A 14,707-nucleotide genomic window follows, 5' to 3' on the forward strand; every position below is an offset into this window, starting at 1 on the left:
CTGCAAAATGATGACAAAAATCAACCGTAAGTGTGGCTATAGGGGCTCAGATGAAAGATATAGAGGTGAGCTATGTATCACATAATATGTAAATTAACAGAGGTAGACTAACATTTTGTTTACATACATTCAAAATTAGGTTTATATAAATAAGTCATTTCTATTCTTTTCCTGTTGAAATGTCTTACTGAACGAGTAAGGCATAACAGAGGATCCTGGCTCCTGTACCTAGACTCACCTCCCTTGGGAAAAGCAGAGGTAATGTTGACAAACATGTACCAAGTAACTGCAGAAGACCACTGTTAGGAACGGCAGCCTGAAGTTTGTTGAACTTTCCAGTACACCTGAAATATGCATCAAGTGGCTATCGGTATGGTAATATTATTCCAAGTTTTCAAAGGTCAACTTTCTTTGTGCAAATCAATTTCATACTCCTTGTATTTCAGAAACCTTTCCCTGTTTTATAGCAAAAAGGTCCTAGGGAATAAATCATTTTCGGAGAATGAAAGGACCGTGCCATCAACCTATACTCTTTCTTCTGAGCAAAGGACAATTCTTCCTTAAAATACAAGTACTACCAGAGTGTAACTGAGAAACGAAGACACAGAGAAGCTCAGTAATTGTCCTATAGCAAGCCAAGGAGGGAAGCGAGCTTCCTACTCAGTGCTCAGATTCTGCCACAATGGTTTTGCCTCTCTTGCTGGAAAGTGGCTTCCCAAATGACTTAAGCACTCTAAGACTACATCAGCTGACAAACAGTCGAACACATGCTGTAAAGTGACCCTCCTCAGTATAGGATGACTACATTAGCTGTTTCCTTTGTCATTATGTGTGTCATGCTGTCCTGCGAATCACAGTGCTCTGCCGCAGCTGGCGGGCACCAAGGGCACCTGAGCAGGTGCAGCAGGCACAGGGCTGGTGCGGAAAATTGTCAAGGCTGACTCCATCATATTAGATGTCTCACCTCTTTTACCCAAATATTTCTTAATCTTGTATTGCTTGAGCATGTCCCTCACTTTTCATAAACAGATTATTTAAAGGAGACTGTATTTGTGCATCCCGAGCCAGAATGTCAAGGACTGCACACATCTTGCTCACTTTCCTGGTGAATTAGTGAGCAGAACGGAGTTGATGTAGCGGGCCCGAGGCTGTTGTCCTTAGGCTGCTTCAAAGGCTGGCCCTCTGCCTAGGGTGCAGGCGCTTGGACTCTCGGAGCATTCCCATTGGGTGGTTTGCTGTGTCTGAACTGCTTACGTCAACAGTGTGGCTATGGCTAGACCCTGCTTTCCTTCCGGGACATCGGTCAGTCCCTCTGCCTTTGCCCTGTGAGCCTTTTCCCTGTGCTGATCGTTGTTTTCTATGCTGCTGCTATAATAAATCCGAGCCATCCTTTTGGACTGTAATCATCAGGGAACAGGCCTCCCAGCTCTCTGGGGGGGTAGGAGGCTGATGTCCACAGGTGCCTTCCCCAAAGGCAGACACCTCGTGGTGGAAAGCTGTGAGTTCGTTTTACCTTTGGATAAAGACAGCTTCCACTGAGGGCCACCCCACGTGCCAGGTGGACCCTGGTGAGCTGTGTGTGACACGCGGTACCATCAAGTTCTCCACTTGAGGACTAGTTACTGTTTGCCTTGAGCACATGTGTAATGAACTGTATCTGCTTTGCTCCATAAAAGGTGCGATTTCTTTCTGTCTTTGCAATCTGTTAGCAGATTGCCTGTGATGCGTTTAAATCACAATTGTGGTTTAATGCTTATTCAATGAGAAAATTGTTTTCATTCTCTTCTACCTTTGTGGAGCAGTTTTCTGGGTAGGGAGGAGGGTTTTTTCTAATTATAATTCCCCAACACATTGTTATTATTACTGCTGTTTAGCCAAGTGTAGCTCTATATTATGGTGCCACCATTATGCTTATCCACTAGGACATAACAGGAAATTTTTCAAATGCTCTACTGAAATCAAAATAAATATTTTCCCCATGTAATAAAACACAGTATGCATACCATACCATTCAAATATTGTTTATATTTCACTGTTCAATCTAGAGGCCCATAAATGTGAGAGAATATAGCTATTCAGAATATTTTAATATAGAAAATAAAGCACTTTTTTTTTTCCTTGGGAGATTTTAGGGGTTAAGCTCTTGCTGTCCCTAAAGCTGGAGGAACTAAAATTAGGGTGGCTGATAACTCTGGCTCGGGGTTGTGTTGGGAACTCTGAGTAGATTCCTGGGAAGTTGCTGAGGGAGTAGACCTTCCCAGTGGGCAGACCTGGTGAAGACCTTGGGGGCAGGTGCTTTGCAAGACCGAGAAGCTATGGGGTTGCTAAGCTATCACCAGTCCCCCTACTATGTTCCCAGTGTGGACTGACTTCATCAGCCACCAGCATTCCCCTCCAGCCCCTACCACCTGCTACCTGACTTTGCCCATCCCTCGTGTGCTGTGTGGAAACCCTCTCTCACAGGACTCCATGATACCCACAGTCCCCAGCAAAGGGAACAAGTTGGTGGAGAGCCCCCTGCACCCCCACACAGCACCTGTGATGACCTGAACAGACTACTAAGCACACAGAGATGGAAGAAAATATGGGAGGTCAAACTCCATTCCTTTGCTTACACTTGCTGTGTATGGGGTTCAATTTGAGATCTGTCCTTGCCTATCAACCTCCTAAAAGGAAGCCACAAGGCTCTGGAATTCTACAGAGCCAGTTTCTCTTGTAATGCACCTGTTGGTGATAGGAATGACTTTGTTTCCTTCCACTTGGAGAAGCAATTATGGTGCCATGGCTAAGAAAAGGAACTCCGAAGCTAGTCTGCCAGCTTTGACTCCCGGCCCCTCTCCTCACTAGCTAGGAAGCCTTGAATAAGGTCCACAGCCTTCCCATGCCTCCCTTTCCTCATTCATGAATATGTGGGTAATAACAGAGTTGTGGTGACAGCTAAATGAGTGTGACGGCTGAATCAGTGAATTCTCCGAGTGACCGGCACACATATATAAGCACTATATGCGAGCTCGTCATACAGTGGCCAAGACAAAGCCCTGTGACACTTAGTTCTTATAACTGATAACTGATAACTTTCCCCCTGGGCCCTTAGAAAACTTCAAAATTCAAACTATATGGCATTTATGAAGGCTTATAAATAAATGTGTTGCACATGTCATACAGATCATTTTAGAATATGAAATAGGCAGCAAGTTTTGGACTAAGCATTTACTTCCAAATATTCTATCCAATTTTAAATCATTTTACTTTTATAAATGTTTATTAAGTGCTGCACAAAACATATGAAGGCCAGTGCCTGGCTTTAAGAAACAAAAGCTCTGGTAATAATTTCCAACTCTGCAGCGTTATGCTCTAGAGTTTAATTAGCCAACTGACCTCTCCTTTTAAAAATAGCCTGTGATTTAAATAGGAATTGCATGAGTGTATTTCAAAGCTGATACTTTTATTTATTGGATCAGAAAGAGAAGACAGTAGTTAACATAAAACAACTTGTTTGTATTAAAGTGTTTGGGACTTGGCACATGTGATTTGGCACAAGTGTTTTTTTTATATGAGTATAAAATTGCCCCCACAGTCACATGTGCTTATTGAACATTCACCATATGGCAGAGTGAATAATGTGCTCATTGTCCCCTTAGCAAATGTTCTCAGGTATCTTAATTCACAAATGTTCACACACACACACTAAGAGGGGAGAACTTTCCTCAGTGCTTTATATGAGACACAGAGAACTGCAGGCATAGGACAGAACCTACCTGCAACAGGACAATAATTCACACTTTGCAAGCATGTATTTTTATATTTGTGAACTTGCCTCCTTTGTGGCCCTGATGTGGGGGTCATGGGTTTATCCAGCCTGTCCTAGAGCTTCTCTGATTTGAAGCCACAGAAAACATTCCACCCTTTGTCATGTACTCATCTCCTCTTAATATCCACTCCTTATGGGCCACCATCGCCATGATATTTTCATTCACTAGTTCACCAGAGCTAAAGCCACTTCTCGAAGCCCACCGATCCAGTCGAGAGTGTTCACACTTCAACCCTGTATCTGTGAGAGGAATCTCTTCTTATGGGTTAATCAAATAAAATGCCACTTACGTGTAAAAGATTATGAATGTCATTGTTACTTTTGAGTTCTAGCAAAAATGAAATAGATTTAATTAATTCTGGAAATAAATGTTAGAGTGGCCATCCAAGGGTGTAAAGTATTTGTTTATTAAGGTTATCCAAAAAAACATTTCTCTGCTGAATAAATGTCTTTGAAAAACCCCTGAATCATTTAGTGCAGATAACTTTAAGATACATCTCTCCAAATGACAGATCTGTGCTTAACTTTCATTTCGCGTCATTTTAAACAGCATAGTCCTCTGCATACCTACTATGTCACCTTTGAATATTTGTCAAGAGTCAGGTCGACACACTTTTGAAATACTTCAATTGAAGTTGGAAGTAACTGTCTAATCGAATTGTAAAACTTGAGACTAGAATTGCTATCCAGAATGAAATGCCAGTAATATTATATGATGAACACATTTTTTCAAAATCTTAAGTAATTTTCTACTTGCCTTTGGGGAACACTTCACACAATCATCTATGTTCAGTTTCTAATAAGGTTCTGAGAGACAACAGCAAGCTTTTAACAATTCCTAGACGCTTTAAAAGGAAAATCCCATGACCGGAGTATAAATAGCTATCTTTCAGTTGGAGTTACTAGACAGGTCTCTCAAAGTGTGGCCACGGATTTTTAAGTGGGAAGAAAATCAGTACATTTGTCTGAATTTGAACTCTTATCTGTACTCTGAGTTCCTAGGGAGAGGAAAACTTTAGAAAATTGTTTGAAATTCAGGCTGAGGATAAAGATCCACTTAAAGAAACTTAAAGCAGTTGCTAGGAGTAGGTGCTTTCTAATACCACCAACTTACATTGCTTATAGCGGAGGTCGATTACAATTTGCTTTACATATGTGAGCTAGCAACATACATGTAACAATGCTCCTTATGTAAGAGCATCATCAAATCAATTTAACTTGAGCTCTTTCACCATTTCCTTCTCTCTGATGTTACCCTGCTGCTATTATTATCCAATTCAATATCATGTTTATCCGCACATATATGGTATATAAAAAAATGACTGCAGGCAAACATTCCAGTATTCTATGCCCTAGGAAAGATGAATGAATCAATACGTGGGCTTACAAAACAAATTAACTGGCAGGTTGCATTTTTCTTTAATTCAATGTTCTGTAAAAGAACTGATTTAGGCAAAGGCAACTATAAAATACAATGACATAATGGGCTATGATTGAGTAATCGACTCACTTGTGCTGCTGGAAACAGTATGCTTCATCTGGGTATCCAGTTATCACCCAGAATTTAAAAAGCATAACTAAATTGGGCTGAAAACTGCAATTAATCTGTTTCAGTAGAGGCTATTTTAACTTACAAGCAGTGACACTAGTGCTTGGGATTCTGGTCCTGTGATTCTGTCATATAAATTAGCTGTCATGGACATTATTTTCTATGTAGGTAAAGAAAACAAAAGGCTGAAGTTCATCACACTATGTCATGGAAATGAACATAGCTGACAGCCCAGTGCATGCCAGTTCAGATGGCCCCCACCCATGCCTATAAGATCCAACATATTATAAATTCACAGGAGTAGGACAGAAGATTCTGAATTAATGAATCTCTAAAAAAGAAAATCTCTTGTCTACAATCTGAAGCTCTTCACTAAGGAGCAAAATGGTTGAATTTTAGCAGAATGAGTTTATTTATCTTCCTCAATATTCTCACAGTCCAACTCAGGAGCACAGAGCCCCAAAATCAGTAATGTCTACCAAGCCATCCATAGGCAAAATGTATGACCTATGGCCCTCTATCACTCCATGCTGTCTTTTCGCCAACCCTACTTCACAGCAGAAATACAGGGGAAGATTCTCTTGGCTGTGATCCCATGATTTTTTAGTGAATACTTCTGTAATCTTCATGTGTAAACCCCATCCTCCAGGTCTGGTATCTAGCAATCATGCATCATTTATATAAAATAGGCAAAATATGGAACCTTAAGTTAAAAAGGAAATAGTTTTTGAAAGTTATAAATATAAACAAAGTTTGTGAAAATTTTATCCCCAAACATTGCAGATCATATGAAAGCTCAGATTTCTTTAATCAGCAATCACTAAACCTCAAATGTTAGGTGGGATGAAAAAAATCTAGAAATCATTTAGCTAGAAAAGTTGAAAATAAAATGGACACAGCCCCCTCCTGGAGTACATAAAAATATTAACATACAAAAAAAATCATTCAAGAATACTTACTGAGCATATTCTGGAAAGATGCTTTGACAATTCTAAGCAGAGATGCTATAATGCCTAATCTCAAGTAATTTCTAATATGGGGGTCTGAAGCATTGCAAATAGATGCAGTTCTTAAGTATACATGACTCATGAGTATACATTTCTAAGTTATAAAAGTTTGAGAAATTCAAGGTACTGAGCAGTTCGATGACAGGAAAGCAGTTGGGCTAATGTGGAAAAATCTTGAGTGTGCAGAGATCTGAGTGAAACACTGAAGTAAACAAGGTAAATTAGCAGGTTGGTAAGGAAGACAAGGAGGGAAAGAATGACTGTCAAGACACTCCAACCTGCCTAACAACGTCTCTGCCCCCTTGGCCAGGCCACCTTTGTGCCCAGCCATGCTGGTTGGGGGTCCGTGGCCCGTCACTATGGCCTGTCACCAAGCCTGTACCCCACCCAGCTTAGGTGTGCATCAGCCCAGAGGCAGGGCCACCCTTTTCTAATTTGCCTGCCCTGAGGAGGCATCATTTGAGATTTGTCTGCCTGGAGTGGGCTCCTTTCTGTGGACCAGAGACCGAGTGTGTGTTGGTTGTGGGGTAGAACTCCACCACTCATGCACTGGCTCCTGAAACTGACTCTTAACTAATCTCCTCTACCTCAAATTTCTCTTTTTATTCTATATTCTACTATTTGACCTACACTTCCTTGATCATTTTGCTATCTTTGGCCACAGATTGGTATGGCTTTCACCGCTCTTCTGAGATCCAGAATTTCACCACTATCACGCAACTGAACCTGCCTCCTACCCTGATCCGTAACTTGGCATCTCTGTACCACCCAGGGATTTGGATACGGTCACCCACACATGACTCCCTTGTCCCCTCTCCCCTTGCATATTCTGTGTCACTGCCCCTGCCCTGTTTTGTCTCTTCCCTCTGCTCTGATCGTCAGCTGGAACTTGCTGGCTCTGCTGAGTGGCCTCATTAATGGCCGAAGTTTGGAGAAGGATGTGAGTGACTATACATCTGCAGCAAACGGAAGCTCGTGCACGACTAGTCTCCTCCAGAAACTTTCTGAGAGGGGTGATTTCATTCCATTGATCCTCATTTCATTTTATTATTGATAAGCTCAAACAACAGTAGTCAGAACATGTAGTTAATATTCAAAGACTCCCCAAACTCTTGCAGTAGAAACTAAAATACTTTTCTCATGACTAAGAAAAATTCAGGGGATATCAAGGGTCAAAAATTGGTTACTGTCAGTATACACAGTTTTTCCCCTGTTCCTTGCCTTTGGGGTCTAGACAAGTTTCGAATTCAGAAAGTCAGTCTGGAACTATTCCCAGCCACTTCTAAGGTCCTGAGTGCAAAGGACAGGAGACAAGTATTTCTCTGCATTCAGTAAAGAAAGTCAGTAGTGAATTCAGGTTCCACTCTTGCTCCTGCCACCTTCCTACTCCATTCAAAATAATCTTGGTTGACACTGTGTCACCTTTTGGGTGACCTCTGGGTACCTGGTACTTGTCTGGAGATAAAGAAGGCAGGCAAATTCAGGGGAAGAATCCTGCGTGTGTGTGAATGTGAGAGTCCTCAAATCTCCCTTCTGGGTCTTGTAAAAGAAGTTGACGGGAGCCCAACTGAAGGATGCACGGCAGTGTATAGAATTTGTGTCTCTATCACCTCTTCCTAGACAGCTGAAATAAATTAAGTCTGCTCCGCAACTTATACCTGTCTCTCTGCTTTAATCTTCACATTGATTTTTACCCAAACAGCCTCAAGTCTTGAAATAATCAAATCACATCAGAGAAAATACAAGTGATCTGTTCTCATTTTTCCATCTGATTTCTTCATATTTGATTTTTATAGTTATTTTAAGACTCAGTTAAGCCATAATATACAGTCAACAGCTGTCATCTTCTGTCAATTATAAATGTGCTAAGGAGCCCATTTGAGGGTCTTCCAACCTGTGTCAAAAAGCCATTTTGCAAGTGTTCAAAACACATGGACACTAACAATATTGACCATTCCATTCAGTTGCCTTCACTTTTGCCACTGTTTATAGCTGTGTATAAAGAAAAGAGGTAGTTTGTGCAAGAAACTTAGTCATGTTTGGTCAAGTGAAAGACATTTTATTAGGAAGAATTAAATAACTATACCTCCTAAAAATTTATTACCTCTTTCTTTATGATTTAAGGTATTTATAATTACTTTCAACATATAATGGACAATATCCTATTTCACATGTGTTTGAAAATGGTTCCTTTTGACATTTTTCTGAATAGAACCTTTTCTTGATTTCTCTCTGAGAGAAGATTAGTGTTACTGACAAATTTTATTCTGTTTCTAGCCATGTTTAACCATCAGTTCTATAAAAAAAACAGTTTTGTTTTCGTTTTTAGGTAAACATATTTTGTACCTGAAAGAATGGAGTCAAATCTAAAGTGAAGAATCTGCTCACCTTCCTCCCACAAACGTCCCCTCAGCCCTCTTTGGCATCAAGTTCTGCGAATGAGGCCAGGCTCACCCACAGCGCCCACCGTCGTGAAGGGCACAGAGAAGGCATGACACGGCCCCAGGTGACTAGTGCAGGAAGCTGCCAGTCCCTGGCAAACGTCCTCCTGAGCTCACACAGAGGCGGGGGCTGCTGTCCATGCAGAGCCTTCTCTTTTTCCTTTCTGAGGCAGGAAGAAACATCAGTCTGCAGAGTAAATGGGGTCTATAGCAGAGGGCCAAACCCTAGGGAGCCTTGGCTCTGAAAGCCTGCATGCCAGCCAGGGCACATGAGCTGGCAGAGGGCATCTGAATGAAAGGGAGCAAGATGGGTGGGTGACAGATGGAAGGGAGGAGAAAGAAAGAAGGAAGGAAAGGGGAGAGTGAGAATAAACTGAAAAAAGATTTCTGTCACCAATAAAGATGAATTATTTTCTCTGACATGCTCCTCTGAAGTAAGAAAACTTTCCCACAGCTTGGATGGCTTTCCTCCGCTCAGCTGTAAGGCAGGCGTCTACACAGACTTCCACGGGCCTCGCTGCATTTGCACTTCAGTAAGTGAAAAACCAGTTTTCCTTATTCTCACACAGGTTTTGTGGGACCTGACGCTTACACAATTTAGGGCTTCATTGTGACTCAGGACACAAATTACTAATGCAAAATTAGTACTGGGCCTTGGATGGAGCCTGCTCAGAGAAGAGGCCCTGAAGGTCAGCTTCAGTAGGTTCAAGGCTGGTCTGTTTCTGCTCCCAGGTCTGAAAACAGCCGCGGGAATCAGAGCGCTGATCTGGCAGTGGCAACCACATTATCAAACAGCTGTTAAATTCCACTCCACTCAACAACTGATTCAACAAATACCAACCTGGCACCATCTTGTTATTGCTGAGCAAACAGAAGAATTATAAAACCTAGTTACCATCATCAAAAAGTTTTAATGTAATTGAAAAAATTGCAGTTAATACAGTTCAAACTTACAGGCTGTTGATAAACTGTGCATTTCAGACTTACTCAATCTTTTTTAAGTTGCAGGTAGATCAACAAAATGGGCAAGATCTACTATTGTTAAATCTGTGATTTATAGATTAGCAAGATAAATACTAAATGCTAACTTTCAGTAACTGGCAACTTACCTAAATTCAATCATTGAAAAATACTTCGAATCTAAGTCATGAAAAGGACAACAGAAACCAATCCACAGAGGTTGGCTTTTTCCATTTTGATGGGAAGACATTCATCATCTACTCACCATCGGTCACGGTCAACCTCACCACGAAGCCTTCACCTTCCCCCGTGCTGGCCTGCAAGGAGCAGCGGTACAGTCCTGAGTCAGAGGCCATGAGGTGTGGCACAGTGATGGACATGCTCCCCATTCCCTGGCGGCAGCTGCTCAGGATCTGTCTTCGGTACTTGGAAGGGTGACCTCTCCCTTGGGACAAGTTGCAGCTAGTCAAGAGGTCAATCTGATGGGGCTGGATCTTCTCCCACGTGACTTGTTGTACTGACCACTTCACTGGAAGCTGACAGGTGAGTGTGATGTTTTTTCCAGGCTCTGACACCATGTGGCTATTTGATGGCACAGCTTTCTCAAAACTCTCTGAAATGAAGAAGCAAATGACCACACTTAGGTCCGTGACTTTTTGGAGACAAAGGTGACAGCCACTCAGAAGGGTCTCTCAAAATGATGGGGATGTTATTTAACACAGTCTTATCCCTTGTAATTGATAATGTGATAACACATTTTATCATTATACCACATTTTTATAAGAAAAAGGCTTTTGAAAGAGGCTGGTACATAAATAGAAAAGAGGATATGATTATTCACACACACTCCCCTGTTTTACTTGGTTAACCATGTAGCAAGAAACATAATCGAAACCCCTGGTGCTTTTCTTGGTAATGATCTTAGCAGGAGACTGGATTTCACAAGAATGTTCTGCAGTAATGTGGGGCTGGTGACTCAGACACCGACTTGGAATAAATATCCAGATTATAATCATACCGACTAAGACTTTACTGATCATAAAAGAAATACCAAATCATTTTCATTGAATACATACATACGCTCATTTTTCAGATGTATGGGTTGTCTTATGCATTGATAGAGCAGAGACCCGTAGGTGATTTGAACTCCTGGGTGCCAAGAAAGTCCTCCATCATATTCCCACCTTCTTACCACCATAGCTGGAACACCCAGCACAGAGCACTCAATAGCCACCAGATATCTAAGTTGGCGGTTCCTCTAGTGTGACTCTAGGGGTCCCTGAATCTCTCTTTGAGATGGGCAAATGTAAGAACGGAAACTGTAAATCTCCTAGAAGAAAACATAGGGGGAAATTTCATGGCATTGGCCTTAGCAATGATCTCTTGGGTATCATACAAAAAGCACAGAGAAGTGTGACTGCATCAAACTGAAGGATTCTGTGCAGCAAATGAGACAATCAACAGAGAGAAAAAGGAATCCACAGAATGGGAGGAAATATTTGCAAACCATATATCTGGTAAGAGTTGACTTTCAAACTCTGTAAGGAATTCAATAGCAAAACAAATACAAAAACAAAATAAAAATAATTATCAAATCTAAGAAATAGATGAAAGACTTAAATAGGCATTTCTCGAAAGAAGAACAAATGGCCAACAGATGTTGCTAATCATCAGGGAAATGCAAATCAAAACCACTGTGAGAGATCACCTCAGACTGTTCAGATGAGGATTGTTTTTTTTAAAAATGACAATTGTTGATGAGGATGTGGAGACACTGGAATCCACATAAACTGTTGGTAGGAATGTGAAATGGTGTAGCCTCTGTAAAACAGTACAGGGTTCCCCCCCAAAAATTAAAACCAGAACTGCTGTATGAACCAGCACTCCCACGTGTGGGCATTTACCCAGAGGAACTGTGATCCAGGCCTCAGAGTGATATTAGCACTCCTGCGTTCCTTGCAGTGCCAGCCACCTGACATGGAGGTTCTTCCAAGATATGGAAGCAAACTGAATGTCCATTGATGGATGAATGGATAAAAAAATGTGGTGCATACACACAATGGCATATTATTCAGCCTTAAAAAGAAAGGAGGTCCTGTAACATGAGACAACATAGGTGAACATGGAGGACATTATGCTAAGTGAAATAAGCCCAGCAAAGAAAGACAATCTGGCAGGACCTCACTTATGTGAGGTGTCCTCAACAGTCAAACTAAAAGAAGCAAAGAGCATGCTGGCTGCCTGGGACTCGGGAAGCAAGAAATGGGGAGTTGCTAATCAGTGGGTATAAATTTCTATTATGCAAGGTAAGTTCTAGAAATCTGCTGAACAACATAGTGACTTTAGTTACCAATACTATTTGTATACTTAAAAGTCTATTTAGATTATAGACCTACATTAAATGTTCTTACTACAATTAAAAAAAATTTTAAGAGTATAAAGGGATCCAAAGACAGTTTAATCACCTGATCTAGAGAAAAAACTTCAGGAATTATTTTTTAAAATTACTGTAGCTCAGAGTGGTAAAAAGTTGATCTATTTAGTAGTTATGAGCACCTTTTTAATCTGACAGCTTTATCGACAAGCAATTCTGACCTACTCCTTAAGAAGAAAAACGTACAAAGGTGTCACCAACCACATGGACAGAAGACGAGAAACGCAGAAAAGTAAAAGAACGTCTGTCACAGCCTCTCTGTGTCACAGATCTGCTCAGGGCTGGTCTGAGAGCCACTTTCTTGATTTCTAATCAAAGAAAAGAGCAGTTGAGAAGAGATGCCAGGAGAGAGAAGGAGAGGAGAGAAACCACGCAAATTAAGTCTAAAATACATAAGTTTTCTATCTATACTGAATTAGAATACTATGTCTGTAATAGTTTCATCTCCACCCAAACTAACTTTTTTTCTTTAACAAGTGGTTCCATGTGTCAAAATGTAGTTGAAAAGAGGAAATCACAGAACTCCAGTTTCTCAATTTGTAATCATACAACCATTTACCAAAGTTAACACTCTGCCCACAAAACAGGCACTCAGGGAATGCTGTCCACCTCTACGTAATAAGGCAACACAAGGACAGGGAGAATAAAACAAGAAGGAAAGGGAGAAAATGAATAAGAAATGTAAAAAATGAAATAAAAGCTTAAAGGAAACTAATGAGAAATTAAAATCAAGACAGGGAAAGGAAGATGTGAGAAAAGAGAAAGAAATGAAGGAGGACACAAATAAAAAGTCTAAGTTAGATGCGAGCACACTGAGATGGGCAAATGAAAGAACATGTAAGAAATTTTAAAAAGGTAGAGAAACCCACTTACAGGTGCACCATGCTGGCTGCTGGGCTGTGGCAAGCAGGCTGGCCCCAGTTACTACTTTGATGTTCGTCTTCAGTGCAGATAACACACCTGTAGGCTTTGTTTCCTCTGTGGGTGCCACCCTCCCCCAGTCTCATTGTAACCCAAACCTGCTCTCCAGAAGTGACCTGGGTCCTGCTGGCCGGGGTGGGGGTAAAGTGCTGTCCTCTGTTAGGAATTCGCACAGAGGGCAAACCCGAGAAGCAGTGGATACAATGACCAATGATCAGCGCCAGGTCTCGGCACCTCGGGGGGGTGGAGCTGTCCCTGGGGAGCAGGGGGCACAGGCTCCAGGGAAGGACCCAGACCCGGCTGTCAGCAGACCCTGCCCCAGAGGCAGGCAGCTCAGAAGCTCAGAGTGGCCAGCCCCAGGGAACCTTCCCTGATGAACAGAATGGCGAGCGGGCCGCAGATGGACACCAAGACCCAGGCGAGGTCTGCGGAACCTGCCTTGCCGCACATGCTGCTTGTTGCTGTTCCATCACCCAGACTTCCTGTGGCACATGTAAGGGGACAGAATGACCCTGAGAGCCACTCCACATGTCCAAGAGGACTGGCATCCCTGGAATTGGGCATCAAATCTGCTTAAAACAGGGATCAAATCAACAGCTCTGATTGGTCAGACCTCACCCCAGGGTTTCTAAAACACCTGACAGTTCTTACAATGTTTAAAATAGGCTAAAAATTACACAGCCAGAATTGCCTTAAGCTATCCATAGGCGCCCTACTATTACACCAGCCAATGAGAAGTGGGTAGAGTACTAGCTTCCTAGTCCCAACGGCCTGGACTCTGTACGTGTTCACTTGAGAACTTAAGTTCTAAAAACTCTTAACTAGAAAGTGTTCTGTGGAAGTGCAAAATACAAGTTTGACTGTGTGACTGTGACTAAGGACGTATTCTAAAGTGACCTGGGATAAAGCTCTCAAAAATAAGCAAGCCATTGCTGAGAGTAGATCTTCAAAGTTCTTATCACAAGAAAATTAAAAATTCTGTAACTATGCGTGGTGATGGATGTTAAGCAGACTTAGTGTGGTGATCGTTATGCAGTATAGACACACACTGAACCCTTACGCTGGGTGCCTGAGACTAAGATAGTGCTGCACGTCAATTACATCCCAATAATAAAGGGGTCATAAATAAGTTAATTAAATTTTAAAATAAAGCAAAAAAATAAGAAAAAAATGCAAGCAAAAGGAAGAGACACAAATTCCCAATTACAAACAGGCAACAGAGCTTAGAAAGGGGAGGACTGGTGATCTGGAGGTGCCCGGGGCATGCGGGGGCAGGTGTACTGAGAGCAGGAAGGAGCACAGACGCAAAAGGCTGCATTTCCCACAGAGAACTTGGCCTCCCCCAGAGCTCTGCCTGCAGTGGACACAATGGGAGAAGACAGTTGTGGTGGACACTGAACTTCGGTGTCAAGCACCTTCAAGCAGAACAGAGACAGAGCAAACCGTGGCCTTGCACCGGGAACACAGCACCGCTCACAGTGAGCTCAGTTCTGCACTCCTGACCACCCTGCACACTCCCTGTAATGTGGCATTTCAAGCACAGAAGGCAAAGAAACCAGCATTTTTATAAAAAGTTGGAATGTT

General features: G+C 41.9%; 1 protein-coding gene across 2 annotated transcripts in view; it reads right to left on the reverse strand.

The window, feature by feature from the left end:
- Positions 1-14,707, reverse strand: part of CD226 (CD226 molecule) — a 63,884-nt gene that overhangs the window by 14,552 nt on the left and 34,625 nt on the right. For both annotated transcript variants that reach the window (XM_036876798.2, XM_036876797.2), the window contains exon 3: positions 10,034-10,381. In XM_036876798.2, coding sequence (XP_036732693.2) covers positions 10,034-10,381 — 348 coding nt within the window. The remainder of the gene's footprint in view (positions 1-10,033; positions 10,382-14,707) is intronic.

This window comes from Manis pentadactyla, chromosome 6, assembly GCF_030020395.1.
Source record: "Manis pentadactyla isolate mManPen7 chromosome 6, mManPen7.hap1, whole genome shotgun sequence".
Lineage (NCBI taxonomy): Eukaryota > Metazoa > Chordata > Mammalia > Pholidota > Manidae > Manis > Manis pentadactyla.